Below are 12,658 nucleotides of genomic sequence, written 5' to 3' on the forward strand. Positions count from 1 at the left end.
GCTCCTGGGGAAACCATGGTAATGGAGGCACGATCAGGCGATGAGTGAGGGAAAGAGAGGGAAAGGGATAGAGGGAGAGGTGGCTCCAGTTTGAAGAAAATCAATAGCAAGATTCAGAACAGGACGTCAAAAAAGGAAAGCTGATGAAAGGGTAGATAAAAAGAATGAATGAATGAATGAATGAATGAGTGGGAAAAGCAAGATGTGTGCTAAACAAAACACCGGAGGTAACAGGTTGGCAAACGACACAGAATTTGTTTGCGTTCCTCTGTTGGGGTATGGAGTCCTCTGAGGAAGAGGAGGATAAAGGAGAGGAGTTGAGGATTGGACGGAGGAGAGGATGATGGGCCATTGAGAAAAGAAAAGCAGAGAGTGAAGCATGGTGAAGTCAGAGCCATGGGTATTAACCTTCATGGCGTGACCGGGAGAACAGGAAGTGCGAGACCCACAGTCATTGAGCCCATATTGGACTACTTTCTAACGGTCAGGCCAGCCACATTCTGTCTTTTTTTTTTTTTTTTTCTTTTCTTTTCCTTTCTTCTTCCTCCCTCCTTTTTTCTTCTTTCCTCTGGTGAACATCCGAGGCCTTGCCCTGATCTCCCCTCTCGCTAATCTCCCTGGCCTTGTTCTTCAAAGCGGAGCGGAGCAGTGCAGTGTGGAGTAGTGTAGCTCCGGGGCTCCAGGGCTGAGAGGGGCTCAGAGGTGTGGTGTAGGGCTGGGCTGGGCTGGGCTGCCCCACCCCCCCCCCCCCCCCCCCACGTGATCCAAGAGGCCACCCACAATCTGTCCCCCTGCCCTGGGAATGAGGCCAGCCAGGTGAAGGCAGGGTAACACACACACACGCACACACAGAGGCACAGACCCACACACATGCACCCACACGAAATATTCAAAGCAGCTCAAAGGAGAAGATCATGTACTGTATACAACTCTGCAAACGGATTCATACACATACGGTTCCTTTGTCTTTGTGTGTGTGTGAAACAACATGAGAGAGACACACACAGCAGATTTATCAAAACCACATGGCTCTGTTTCCATAATCCCCCCCCCCCCAAATAAATCCAGACCCCCTTCCTGGCAAAAATGGTTTTCTTTTTGATGACTAATCTGTAGCTTACACCATCTCCTCCCTCCCCACCACCCTCCAGACTCCATGAGCAGTGTCTCAGCCCAGCTCCACTCCCATTTGTTCCCTGGGTTTTATAGAAATGTCCACTCGTTTTTACCACATCTGAGGGCCAGAGACCCTGGTCCAACGCTCCTCCAATTTCCACATGGCTGCCTCATGGGCCTTGTGTGTCCACGCTCAGGGCAGGGGCAGGGCTTTGATCCCGGGCAGAGAACTACGTTTCCCATGAGGCTGTGGGGGCCAGCTTGCTTCAATCACAGCCAAATGACCGCGAGTCCCATGAGCCGTCAGATTGAAGTCCAACGGCATCAGCGTCAACCCAGAAGGCCAGTAAAGAGCACTTTTATAGGGGTCGGCAACCGGGTACTGTAGAGCAGGTGTGTGTTGTAATGACCGCGACAGCATGTGTGTGTGTGATGTTACGCTATTTCTGGAGTTTTACGGCAGGCTTGAGCTTTGACAGAGGAAGAGAAGTGTGGCAAAGATGGGGGCTGGAAGAAGAGGAGGATGAAGGTGGAGGTGAAGTGTGTTTTAATAGCTCAGGTTCACGTGTGATTCAGATATGGATGGACACATCTGGCCCCCAGATGTCTCTCTCTCTCTCGCTCTCTTTCTCTCTGTCTCTCTCTTTCTCTCTCTGTGTGTCTGTCTCGTTTTTTCAGTCGTCTCAATTTCTCTTGTAGCAATCTCTGAATTAACGTTAAGGCCAGTGTGATTTACTGTTCAATTCCTCAGTGTCTTTGTTAGTGTGTGTGTGTGTGTGTGTGTGTGTGCGCGTGCGCGCGCGCATGCAAGTTTTCATCCTTCCATCTTTGATGTCCCCGTGTGCTGTGAACATCAGTGGCAGTACACGTGTAGCAGTCACGCTTCTGTGTTTCTGCTGTGAAATTCACTCTAAAAATAAAAGCTTCAGTTGAAACCCTCGCTCTCTCACTCACACACACACACACACACACACACACACACACCATGATAGCCTGGGTAGGCCCTTTATACAGGCCCGCCTTGCATCAAGACTTTGAGACCCATAAATAGCAGCACTGGAAAAAAAAAAACGAGAGGAGCGGGGGGTTGTTGTTGCTGTGGAAACCGGAGCACTGAACTTGTACTTTTGTTGTTCCTTGTTCCATGTGCTCCTCTCCTTCGCCAGTAGTCATCCAGCAAGGCCCTTGCACTCATTTACCGCAGCTTGGGGGGCAGACAGTGGCATGACAAACCTCTAGGCGCCCCCCACGACGCCTGGGCCCTCTCTGGGTGAGAGGTGACTGAGCCGGGCTAGGGGCTAAAAGCCACATGTTGAGGCTCGAAAGTCTTCCTTCTCCTCCTCCTCCAGCTTCTCCTTTGGGCTCTGCAGACTTAGCGTGTTAGCGCCTGCCTAATATGATTGTCTTGTTTGCGTGTCTATTCTCGTGATGATGTTAGGGGGGCACATGAGGTTAGTCAGCACCTCAAGACAGGACATCGGACGTGTCCTGGCACTTTTATTTGTCCTCGGTGTTGATGCACTGTCGGTGGCTGTCATGCAGGTTTGTGGGCTGATTTCTGACCCGTTATGGTTAATTCGGCCAATCAGGCTACAAGGATATGCGTCACTGGCCTATTTCCACTCGGGTCGTTGGAGCCCCTCACACAACCCCTCCCTGTCAGCCCAAATAAAATACCCCAATGGGGACATCGGTTGAGCCGCACCACGGCAGTCATAAACAGGGCCATTAAGAACCAATTTGGGGTAATGGAGCACTAATGAAAACAAGATGCCCCCCCCCCCCCCCCCCCCCCCTGCTCGCCACCCCCACCACCCCACAGGACCCTGTCTTCAGCCATGGCCCACTGCATCCCTCCTGGGCCTTGCCATGAAACAAAGACAGCCTAATGAGGACGAGCTGGCACGTGTGTGTGTGTGTGTGTGTGTGTGTGTGTGTGCGCGCGCGCATGCATGCATGTTTTAGGGGTACAGTAGGCATACGGTCTCCTGGGAGGACATGTTTTCAGCAGACGGTCGGGGTGGGGGGGGGGGTGTGTGTCTGTGTGGGTGTGTTTGAGGAGGGGGGTTAGGGAGGTTGGACGGGGGCGGTCGTAAGTCAGACGACCCCCCTCTGGGGGTGCAGACAGACCCCCGTCTAGTCACCATACCCTTCCCCCAGCTCCCAAGCCCATAAAACAGAAATCAGGAGCAAAAGGATTTGCTTAAACACACACACACACACACACACACACACACACACACACACACACACACACACACACACACACACACACACACACACACACACACACACACACACACACACACACACACACACACACACACAGACTCAGCGGGGCTTGGAAATAACATGGTAAAAGAACCGCTGACCTGTGGGCCTGTAGCCAAGTGACTGTTTCCTGCTGAACAAACAAATCCATTCTGCTTCAATTCAGTTAATTCCCCTGTTCCTTAATTAATCTCCACCTCTCTCTCTCTCTCTCTCTCTCTCTCTCTCTCTCTCTCTCTCTCTCTCTCTCTCTCTCTCTCTCTCTCTCTCTCTCTCTCTCTCTCTCTCTCTCTCTCTCTCTCTCTCTCTCCACACAGACACATACACACACACACACTAGACCTACTTGACACTTTGGGAATTTTAATTGAATTGTTTGAGGGTTTTAAGTGTTTGGTTTCATCTTCTCAATATTACATCCTTTGAAGACTGTTCTGATAGAGACTTTATGGCATAAACTCCATGAACTCTCCACCACACCGAACTGTGTTCAGTTTTGAATGCTGTTTGAATGCACATGTATGTGTTTAAGAGCAAGCGTTTGTGAGTTTATGTATCTACGTGAGTATCATGTATGTATATGTGTGTGTGTGTGTGTGTGTGGGGGGGGGAGTGTGCTTGGGTCACCTCTTCCATGGCTACCGTGCCATGCTCCCTCTGGTGCCTGACCGTGCAGCGCTGTGCCATGGCGCTGTGTGTGTGAATGAGTGGCGCGCCGCGCTCTAAGCGCTCGAGGCCTAATTGCATTATGGCAGATAAACGCGGGATTAACCCCCCGCCTGATGCTGCAACCTGATAATGCCCTATCCGACGGGATAATGCCCGTAAGCTAGCCGATGATGCTACCAGCTGACCGCCATCTTGCTCCCTGGGGTATCGGAGGAGACGCTGGCCACACTGGGAGGGGCACAAATTGGGGAGTGTGTGTGTGTGTGTGTGTGTGTGTTGCAGGAGTCTGGTAAGGGAGGAGGGTGATTGAGGAAGGGGTGGAGAAAGCATTGGATTGGTGTGGGGTTATGGGAATGATGGATAGATGGCCAGGGGGGTTTTGTCTGCAACACATGTACCATTATTACGCGGTGTTATTCTTGCCCTTTTTAGATTAGATTACTGACTGTTAGTGGGCACACACACACAAACAGGTTTTACATTCAGATATGATTCTTTGAGGTGTGTGTGTGTGTGTGTGTGTGTGTGTGTGTGTAGGTTTTTAATACTAGCATTGCATCTGCACATACATATCCATGGCTGTGGCCACGGCTGGATATGGTTGAAAATGTGCTAGTGGAAAGTGTGCTAGTGTGATGGCGAAAGCCATTAGTTCTGCCTAGCGTAGTTTCTCATTAGCCATGCAATCAGTGGGGGAACCTGGCACTGGCAGTGATGGACCAAGTAACATAGCGTCTCCCATGAAAACATATTAAACTCGCTAGAGTAGGCTGCTAATGAGATATGGGGCTCAGGGGCCACTGGATAGAAAATGAACCCTAAGCTGTAATAAAACCTTTCCCAGTGTTCCTCCTCAGATCTAGAAAGAGCCATAGAGAACTCTGCATTGAAGTTCTGGTTATAGAGAACTCTACGTTAAAATTGATTAAGAACCATGTAGATGAGTTTGCATTTGACTGGTCAAGAATCATGTAGGGGATTCAATGCAGGTAACTGGATCAGACCCGTGTAGAGGACCCCCATACATTTGTGTGATCTCGAATGCATTTAGCTGGCCAAGAACCATGTAGTGCATTTAACCACATGGAGGGAACTCTTTATTTAACTGGTCAAAAACCATGTAGTCTAGTACTTGGATTCAGAGTGCACAGATGCTTGGGTTAGAGCAGCGGTCCCCAACCACCAGTCCGCGGAACATTCCTAACCGGGCCGTAGCCTACAACATGAGTTTTAAAAAAAATGCATGCAAACTAAACTAAATTTAATTCGCAATAATGTCACGTTTTTACATGGCATAGGCCTGTATGCAGTTGTTTGATTGCACGCATGTTTGCATTTTGCAAGGTCTATTTTCTTACGTCTGTCTGTCCCGCCTTCAACACTTTTACATATTGCCTTCAGCGCTGCGCAGCCTTAGGTCAGCTCACTTCACTTGATCAGTTCTTGGCGAACGGTATGTCACACGAAGTTAGCTAAACTGCTAGAATGAGCAACAAAAAACAAGCATCTTTAGCAGGTCACTGGCAAGAGTGTTTGAGTTGAGAGAGCCGCCGCAGAGATTTCTTACAGAAAAAAAGCTGCACATTTTAGTGATGAGGACTGGGTGTCAACTCGCTTACCTGTGTGACCTATTCGGATTGCTTAATGACCTCAACCGGTCACTCCAGGGGAGAATGACGACGGTCTTTAAACTGGCAGATAAAGTCGCTGCATTTAAAGCCAAGCTTGATTTGTGGGGACGACGAGTGGACCGGGGTGTATTTGATATGTTCCAAACAGTAGTGTGGGTTTTGGGAGAGACTGAGGCAGGGCCCTTTCTCTCGCAGCTGGTGCGCGATCACCTTGTTGCGCTTTCAAATGAGTTTGAGCGTTACTTCCCATCCTCCAAAGATCCACGGCAAACCAATGAGTGGGTCCGCAACCCATTTGTCAATATCCCAAATAGTCCTAACTTGTCAGCGCAGGAGGAAGAGCAGTTGATCGAAATTGCAAATGACGATGGTCTTAAGAGTGTGTATAAGGAAACCTCTCTGGCGGGTTTTTGGATCAATAACAATATCCCAGCAGAATATCCCGAGAATAGCCGTAAAAGCGCTGAAGACGTTGCTACCATTTCCCACCACGAGGCTGGGTTTTCGGCAATGACTGCAACTAAGACCAAATTGCGCAATCGACTGGACATTTCAAACACACTGTCTTCCATCATTCCATAAGCAGGGCTCCCACTGATTATATTCATAATGCACGTTTAGTTCCCATGTTTTGTTAAGCATGTTCACACGTAGGCTATAGATGTAGCTTCAAGTTGTTCAATATTCATAGTTCATATTGTTCAATTTTCACTTCAAGTTTACGTTTTTCACATGTTTAAGAGATCGTTACCTTCACTGTTCATACATAACTGGAGCTAGTTCTTTTCAAGTAATGCATGCACAACACATATGGAACATGGAACCCCCGCCGCCGGTCCTTGGGAAAAAATAGGAATCAAAGCGGTCCATGGTACATAAAACAAGGTTGGGGACCCCTGGGTTAGAGTGTGCTGGTTTGAAGAACAATGGAGAAATCTTTGTCATTAGCCTATATCGTGAGATGGTCTAGTTACAAAGTTGGAAAGGGGCTAAGTATGCAAGTGTGTGTGTGTGTGTGTTGAACTGGAGGGTTTCGTTTGAGTCTTAATGCCGTCCAAACATTCCCTCGCTCTCCTCCCCAAACTCGGGAAGGCAGAACCTGGCACCAGAACACCCCGATGTTCCACACGCACGTATTCTCAGGCGCAGGACTGCTGTTTGCACTGGATTTGGGCCTGGGCTGTGTTCTTTCAAGTCAGTCCAGTCCAAACACACACTCTTACTCACTCTGCACACACACACACACACACACACACTCAGTTTCCACTCAAGAGACAGGGCCGGAAGCCCACACACCAGCTCTCCCTCTTCTTTTTCTCCTCTTCTCTCTGTCTTTCTGCTGTCTGCCTTTACTCTCTGTCTATCTTGTCTCATTTCTTCTGTTCTTTCCATTTTCATACTTTCTCTTACATTCTTCTCTTGCATACTTAAGGCTGTGGTAGACACGTGTGTGTGTGTGTGTGTGTGTGTGTGTGTGTGTAAGCGAGAGAGAAAGAGTGGGACGAATAGTTGAAAGGGCAAGGTGGATTTAGGGAAAAACAAAACACCGTTTCTTACACAGCACAAAATGTTTGTCTGAACTCAGTCAGGTGTGGGTGTGTGTGTGTCTGTCTAAGTCTGTATAATATAAGAGACCGCTAAAAAAAGAACTCAGTCACACTTCATTCCAAAGCCTATTTCTCCCCAGAGCCTTTTAATGCTTCATTAGTATCTAATGGCAGCTCTGTGCCAATTTTCTCTCTCTCTCTCTCTCTCTCTCTCTCTCTCTCTCTCTCTCTCTCTCTCTCTCTCTCTCTCTCTCTCTCTCTCTCTCATTGCTCTTTCTCTTGCTTGCTCCCTCCCAGTGCCCCTCTTTCCAGAACTTCTTAAATCCACCCTCTTTAGCATCCGCTTCTGTGTCCTCTATTATTCTGTCTGTTTCATAACCGCAGTTTCTCATGCATCGTCTCGTTTTCTTCATGTTTTTCTTCTATCCTGCCCGCTCTCTTCAAAGGTTCCGCAAGTACACGAACAGCCATCTCGCTCTCCTTACATGTGTTCTCTCTTGTTCCATATTTGTCCCCCTCACGTTCTCTCTTTCTCTCTTGTTCCCCCCCCCCCCCTCCTCTCTCCTTCACTCTCTTTTTCTGTCTGTTTTCGGTCTCTGTGGGTTTGGACTCAGCGGGGTTGTGTTTGTGATTCCGAGCAAGCACTGCTCAGGATATGTAGCTGAATTGGGGGGGTTGTTCACGAAGACGTTTTGGGCCTTCTTGCCCCCCCTACTCTTCTCTGGGGTGGGTGCACGTCTCTTGAACGCCCCCCCCCCTCTGAAAGGCCCTCATTGAATGGTGGACCCCCTCTGTAGCCCGAGCCACCCCACCACCCCCTCACACTCACAGGGTCATTGTCAGGCCTGAATGGGTCTTTCAGGGGTTCCAGACGACTGGGCCGGACCACAAAGCCCAGTGTGGGGAGATAAATGGGCCTGCCCCAAGGCTTTGTGGGTCCCGAGATGTGTCCCCCCAAAGGCATTCTGGGATTTTTTTTTTTAGGGGAGGGGGGCAAATAGAGGTCAGATGGGTAAAAGCACGGGCGCACACTGCCAGACAGACAGACTGATGGAGCCTCAAGGCAGTGGACGGACAAGAAGGAAGATTGACAGCACATGAGCCGTGTAAACAAACAGGGCTGGGACTGAAACAAACACAGCAGGAATGTGGCGGGCAGAGGCCCTGGCACTCCTTTTGTAGCTAGGTGAATAGGTTGGAGCTAGGAGTTCTGAAAGACTGATGGCAACCAAGACCGCCAACCAACCTTTAGTTTTGGAGTGTGAAAACGGTGAATTTAGGATTGTTTAGTGAGTCTAATGAGCGAGCGTGAGTGTGGGCACTTTCATTAATACTGCTGCGTACAGGGCTGAAAATGGAAAGTGTTTTTTAGAACTGAGGCATAGATCTCTCGCTATCGCCCACTCGGTCACTCACTACTGTGTCTCTCTGACTTTTACACACACACACACAGAATTGTGTAACTGTCCCCTCTTCTCTCCCATCTGGTTCTGAAAAATGAATGCACTTTTGAGTGCCGCAACTGCTGCATTATCCATGACTTTCTGCTATTTCAGTTTCAGACCATGAATGACCGCTCGCTCGCTCTCTCTCCCTCTCCCTCTCCCTCTCCCTCTCCCTCTCCCTCTCCCTCTCCCTCTCCCTCTCTCTCTCTCTCTCTCTCTCTCTCTCTCTCTCTCCTTTCTTTCTTTCTTTCTTTCTTTCTTTCTTTCTTTCTGCACTCACCCCCCCCCCCATCATCTCATCCTTGTTCCTCTCCATCTCTCTCTGCAGGGTATTCCCCAGCTCCCTTGTGCCAAAGCCCTCTACAACTATGATGGCAAAGAGCCCGGCGACCTCAAGTTCACCAAGGGTGACATCATCATCCTGCGCCGGCAGGTGGATGAGAACTGGTACCATGGCGAGATGGGCGGCGTGCACGGCTTCTTCCCCACCAACTTTGTGCAGGTCGTCAAGCCCCTGCCCCAGCCGCCGCCCCAGTGCAAAGCGCTCTATGACTTTGAGCTGAAGGACAAGGAGGCCGACAAAGACTGCCTGCCCTTCTCAAAGGTCAGTGTGGGGTCAACCGACTCCGCCACGTAGACCCCTCTGGTGCAAAACCAATGTTTTAGAAGATGTCAGGGTCCAGACCATTGTTTTTTGGACGGCTAAGATGCATTTTGGGTTTTGCGTCGCCCACCTGTAGAGGTCACACAGCTAGTGCTGGTTTCTCAGAGGTCCTTTTCATTCTCTCTGTCCCACAACCACACAATGTCCCTGTAAGAAAGAGGGGTGCAATGGAGGCTTGTGGTTGAACCTTGAGTGTGTGGCGATGGCCCCAAACTCCTGGATAAGTGCTGGTGTGTGTGTGTGTGTGTGTGTGTGTGCGTGTGTGTGTGTGCGTATGTGCGTGTGTGTTTGGAAAGGACAGAGTTGGTTCTCACTGACGCACTCACCGTCCACCCACGCTCCCACTGAGAATAGCTCCCTCTCACTCAAACACACCTCTTTGTCGCCTCGCAAAAGACGCGGCCACCACCGCCAGCTCAGCCACTCTCACATCTAGCAAACAAATCCGTGACGCAAACGCCTGAAGTTCCATATTTATGGGAAACGCAACAATTCTCCTTCTCCCACTAACAAGAAATCTCCTGTACGCTTGTACTCTTTCAGCTCATTTGCTGCTTTGAAGCAGCAAAAGTGATTTAAACCGGAAAACAACTCTCTAGATGAACTGTCCTAGTATTAGTTTTTCTCTTCTGCTTTCCTCTTCTCTTGTTAAGGCCCTGTGCATCCTTACGAGAGTCTGGATGTATATTACCATTGTTTAGGTTTCCTCCTCCATTTTATTGAACTCGTTTTTAGTTCTGCCTATTAAGCACAAAAGACATCCAAAGTAAAGAAATGAGAATGCTTTGAAAAGATATTACATGGAATTGTGGCTGCCCCCCCCCCCCCTCTTTAGTGGTTCCTTCTTCTTTATGTCTTTCAATAAAATATTATACTTGCCTCGGTCTGATTTATAGAGAGGAAGAAATATTCCCAATTAGCATTTTTAATCATGTTCATCTCTCTCTCTCTCTCTCTCTCTCTCTCTCTCTCTCCTCTCTCTCTCTCTCTCTCTCTCTCTCTCTCTCTCTTCCATTGCTTTCTCCTTGTTTTTTCAGGATGATGTTTTGACTGTGATTCGTCGTGTGGATGAGAACTGGGCTGAGGGCATGCTGGGAGATAAGATTGGGATCTTCCCCATCTCTTACGTGGAGGTGAGCCTAACGAGACCACTCTGAATCAACACACACTACCCCTTAAAAGCTCACAGCTGCAGTTTTATGACGATGAATGATGAAATAATTGTATAGAAAACGTTTCTGAATGCTTGTGCATCACTGTCTGTCAGTACCAAGTTCTTCCTCCCACCCAAGGAGCCCTGCTTAGCCACTAAGTGCTGCCTGAATTGGACTGTGATGGTGAAGGGTGACAGAAGGGCAACATTTACACACCAGAAGAGATGTCTGGCCCACGCCACTCGTTTGCGTCAAAAGTCTCTGTGGTATTTATAGGGTGCACTGTGGCCCTGCCGGCAGGGTGCCAGCGTCGAGCAGAAGGGGAGAATGTGGCTCATCTTCACAAATAGCACTTTTAGCAAGGCCCTTGTGGATTCTTTCTTTCTTTCTTTCTTTCTTTCTTTCTTTCTCCATATCTCTTTCTCTCTCCCCCTCCCTCCATGCCTTACAAAACCAAAGAAGCCCTACTCCTTTCTCAGCACCAGGTAGTAGACGGCGTTGCCCATTTGGAGCCCCACCTGTCTCCACCTGTCGTCCACACGCTAGCGCTAATGTAGCGAAAGAGCATCTAAAAAAGACTTCTAAGGATAGGGAAAACAACCAGGCTGTCAGAATTACCTGCTGTGGAAATGGCTGCAGCGAAGCAGGCGCAAAGTGTTTTTGGAGTCACACACTGTCATACAGATCACAGAGGTGGTGTGTATGTGTGTGTGGAGGGGCGGGGGTGTGGGTCTCACAAAAGACAGAGCAATTTAGCCCAGCCGCAGGCATTTTCACCTGAAAGCTTCTGTGAGGGGACAGGCGCCGACTCGGTGACCATCAGAACTGACATCTGCGCAGTCTGGAGGGAGGAAAAATGGTGCCATTTCCCCTGTTTTGCTTGACTTTTTTACACAAAAGAGGGGCGTAGACTCGAATATAGATGTGGCTTTGAATGAGTCAAGCGCATTTCGAATTGCTTGTCATCAGGATGCAGCCTTTCCCTACTGGGGAATTAGTTTGCGCTAACTGGTCCGATTTTCCCACCCATGCGTGTGCTTGTAGGGAATTTAATAGGCCACACTTCTTCTCCTGTCTTTCTGAACAGTGAGGTTTACTCTGAAGGCTGCATCATTGCCTCTCAAAGCGATTATATGTGTATAACTAAACCACGAGTAGACCCCAGGGTCCATAATGACATATCATTAATAATGAATGTAGTGCATTATTTTTAATGTTCCTAATTTCAACGGGGGATCATCTGACTCCTATGTAGTTTCTTTCTGTCCAAATGGTGTTCCATTTCTGTATCCTCAGGATCAACCCTGAGAATTTACATGTCATTTTTGACAGATGCTTTTGAGCATTGGTGGATGAAGGGCTTTTATGTAATTGTGCTCATTTCAGTGAAGGAATGTGACTAATTCCTAGATTCTATGCACAAGTGATCCGCAGGGTACAGAACCAAATGGATCAACCCTGAGCATCGGTAGATGTGGAGGTAGTGTGCATGCCACGGGGAACTGTAGATGAACCAAACATGCTCGTCCCCTCTCAGCCGAGTGAAGTAAGCACTGCACTTAGAGCCTTCGTGTCTGTTCAGCAACCAGCGAGCGAGCGAGGCACTGAGGTAGCCATGTAGCTCCAGGCCATGTGTGTGTCGTGGTGCTCCCTCGATCATTAGCTAAAGCCTTTTTTAGTCTTTCTCTTTGATTTTTGGCTTCGCACATGAAGCCTACTACACCCTCACCCTCCCCTAAGCGCGCACACACACACACACACACACACACACACACACACACACCCTATCTAGCCCCCTCACAATCAGTGCTAAGCATCTTGCTCTGAAGTCGCACAGGTTTTTGAAGTGTGTATGGAGGTCTCTCTCTTTTCTTTCTTTCTTTCTTTCTTCTTTCTCTCTCCCTCTTCTCCTTCATTCACTCTCTCTCGCTGTCTTTCTATTTTGTTTGGTTCTTTCTTTTGCTGTATTTTTTTTCTGTCTTTTCTGTCTCATTATATTTCTCACCTCTTACCTTTTTTTGTTCTTTCCTTTAACCCCCTCCCCTCCCCCCTTTGTCATGATGCCCCCTCCCTCGCCCACCCCCCCCCCCTCTCCTTTGTGCTTTGTGTACCATCTGATGGCTGTCATTTTCAGTTTGATGTTAATTTAACATAATTTGGC

The 12,658-nt window shown here is 48.7% G+C and overlaps 1 protein-coding gene across 1 annotated transcript in view; it reads left to right on the forward strand.

The window, feature by feature from the left end:
• sh3rf1 (SH3 domain containing ring finger 1) overlaps positions 1-12,658 on the forward strand; it is a 50,906-nt gene that overhangs the window by 14,868 nt on the left and 23,380 nt on the right. Inside the window, exons 3-4 of the mRNA XM_042057084.1 lie at positions 9,008-9,283; positions 10,381-10,495. Coding sequence (XP_041913018.1) covers positions 9,008-9,283; positions 10,381-10,495 — 391 coding nt within the window. The remainder of the gene's footprint in view (positions 1-9,007; positions 9,284-10,380; positions 10,496-12,658) is intronic.

This window comes from Alosa sapidissima, chromosome 12 (assembly GCF_018492685.1).
Source record: "Alosa sapidissima isolate fAloSap1 chromosome 12, fAloSap1.pri, whole genome shotgun sequence".
NCBI lineage: Eukaryota > Metazoa > Chordata > Actinopteri > Clupeiformes > Clupeidae > Alosa > Alosa sapidissima.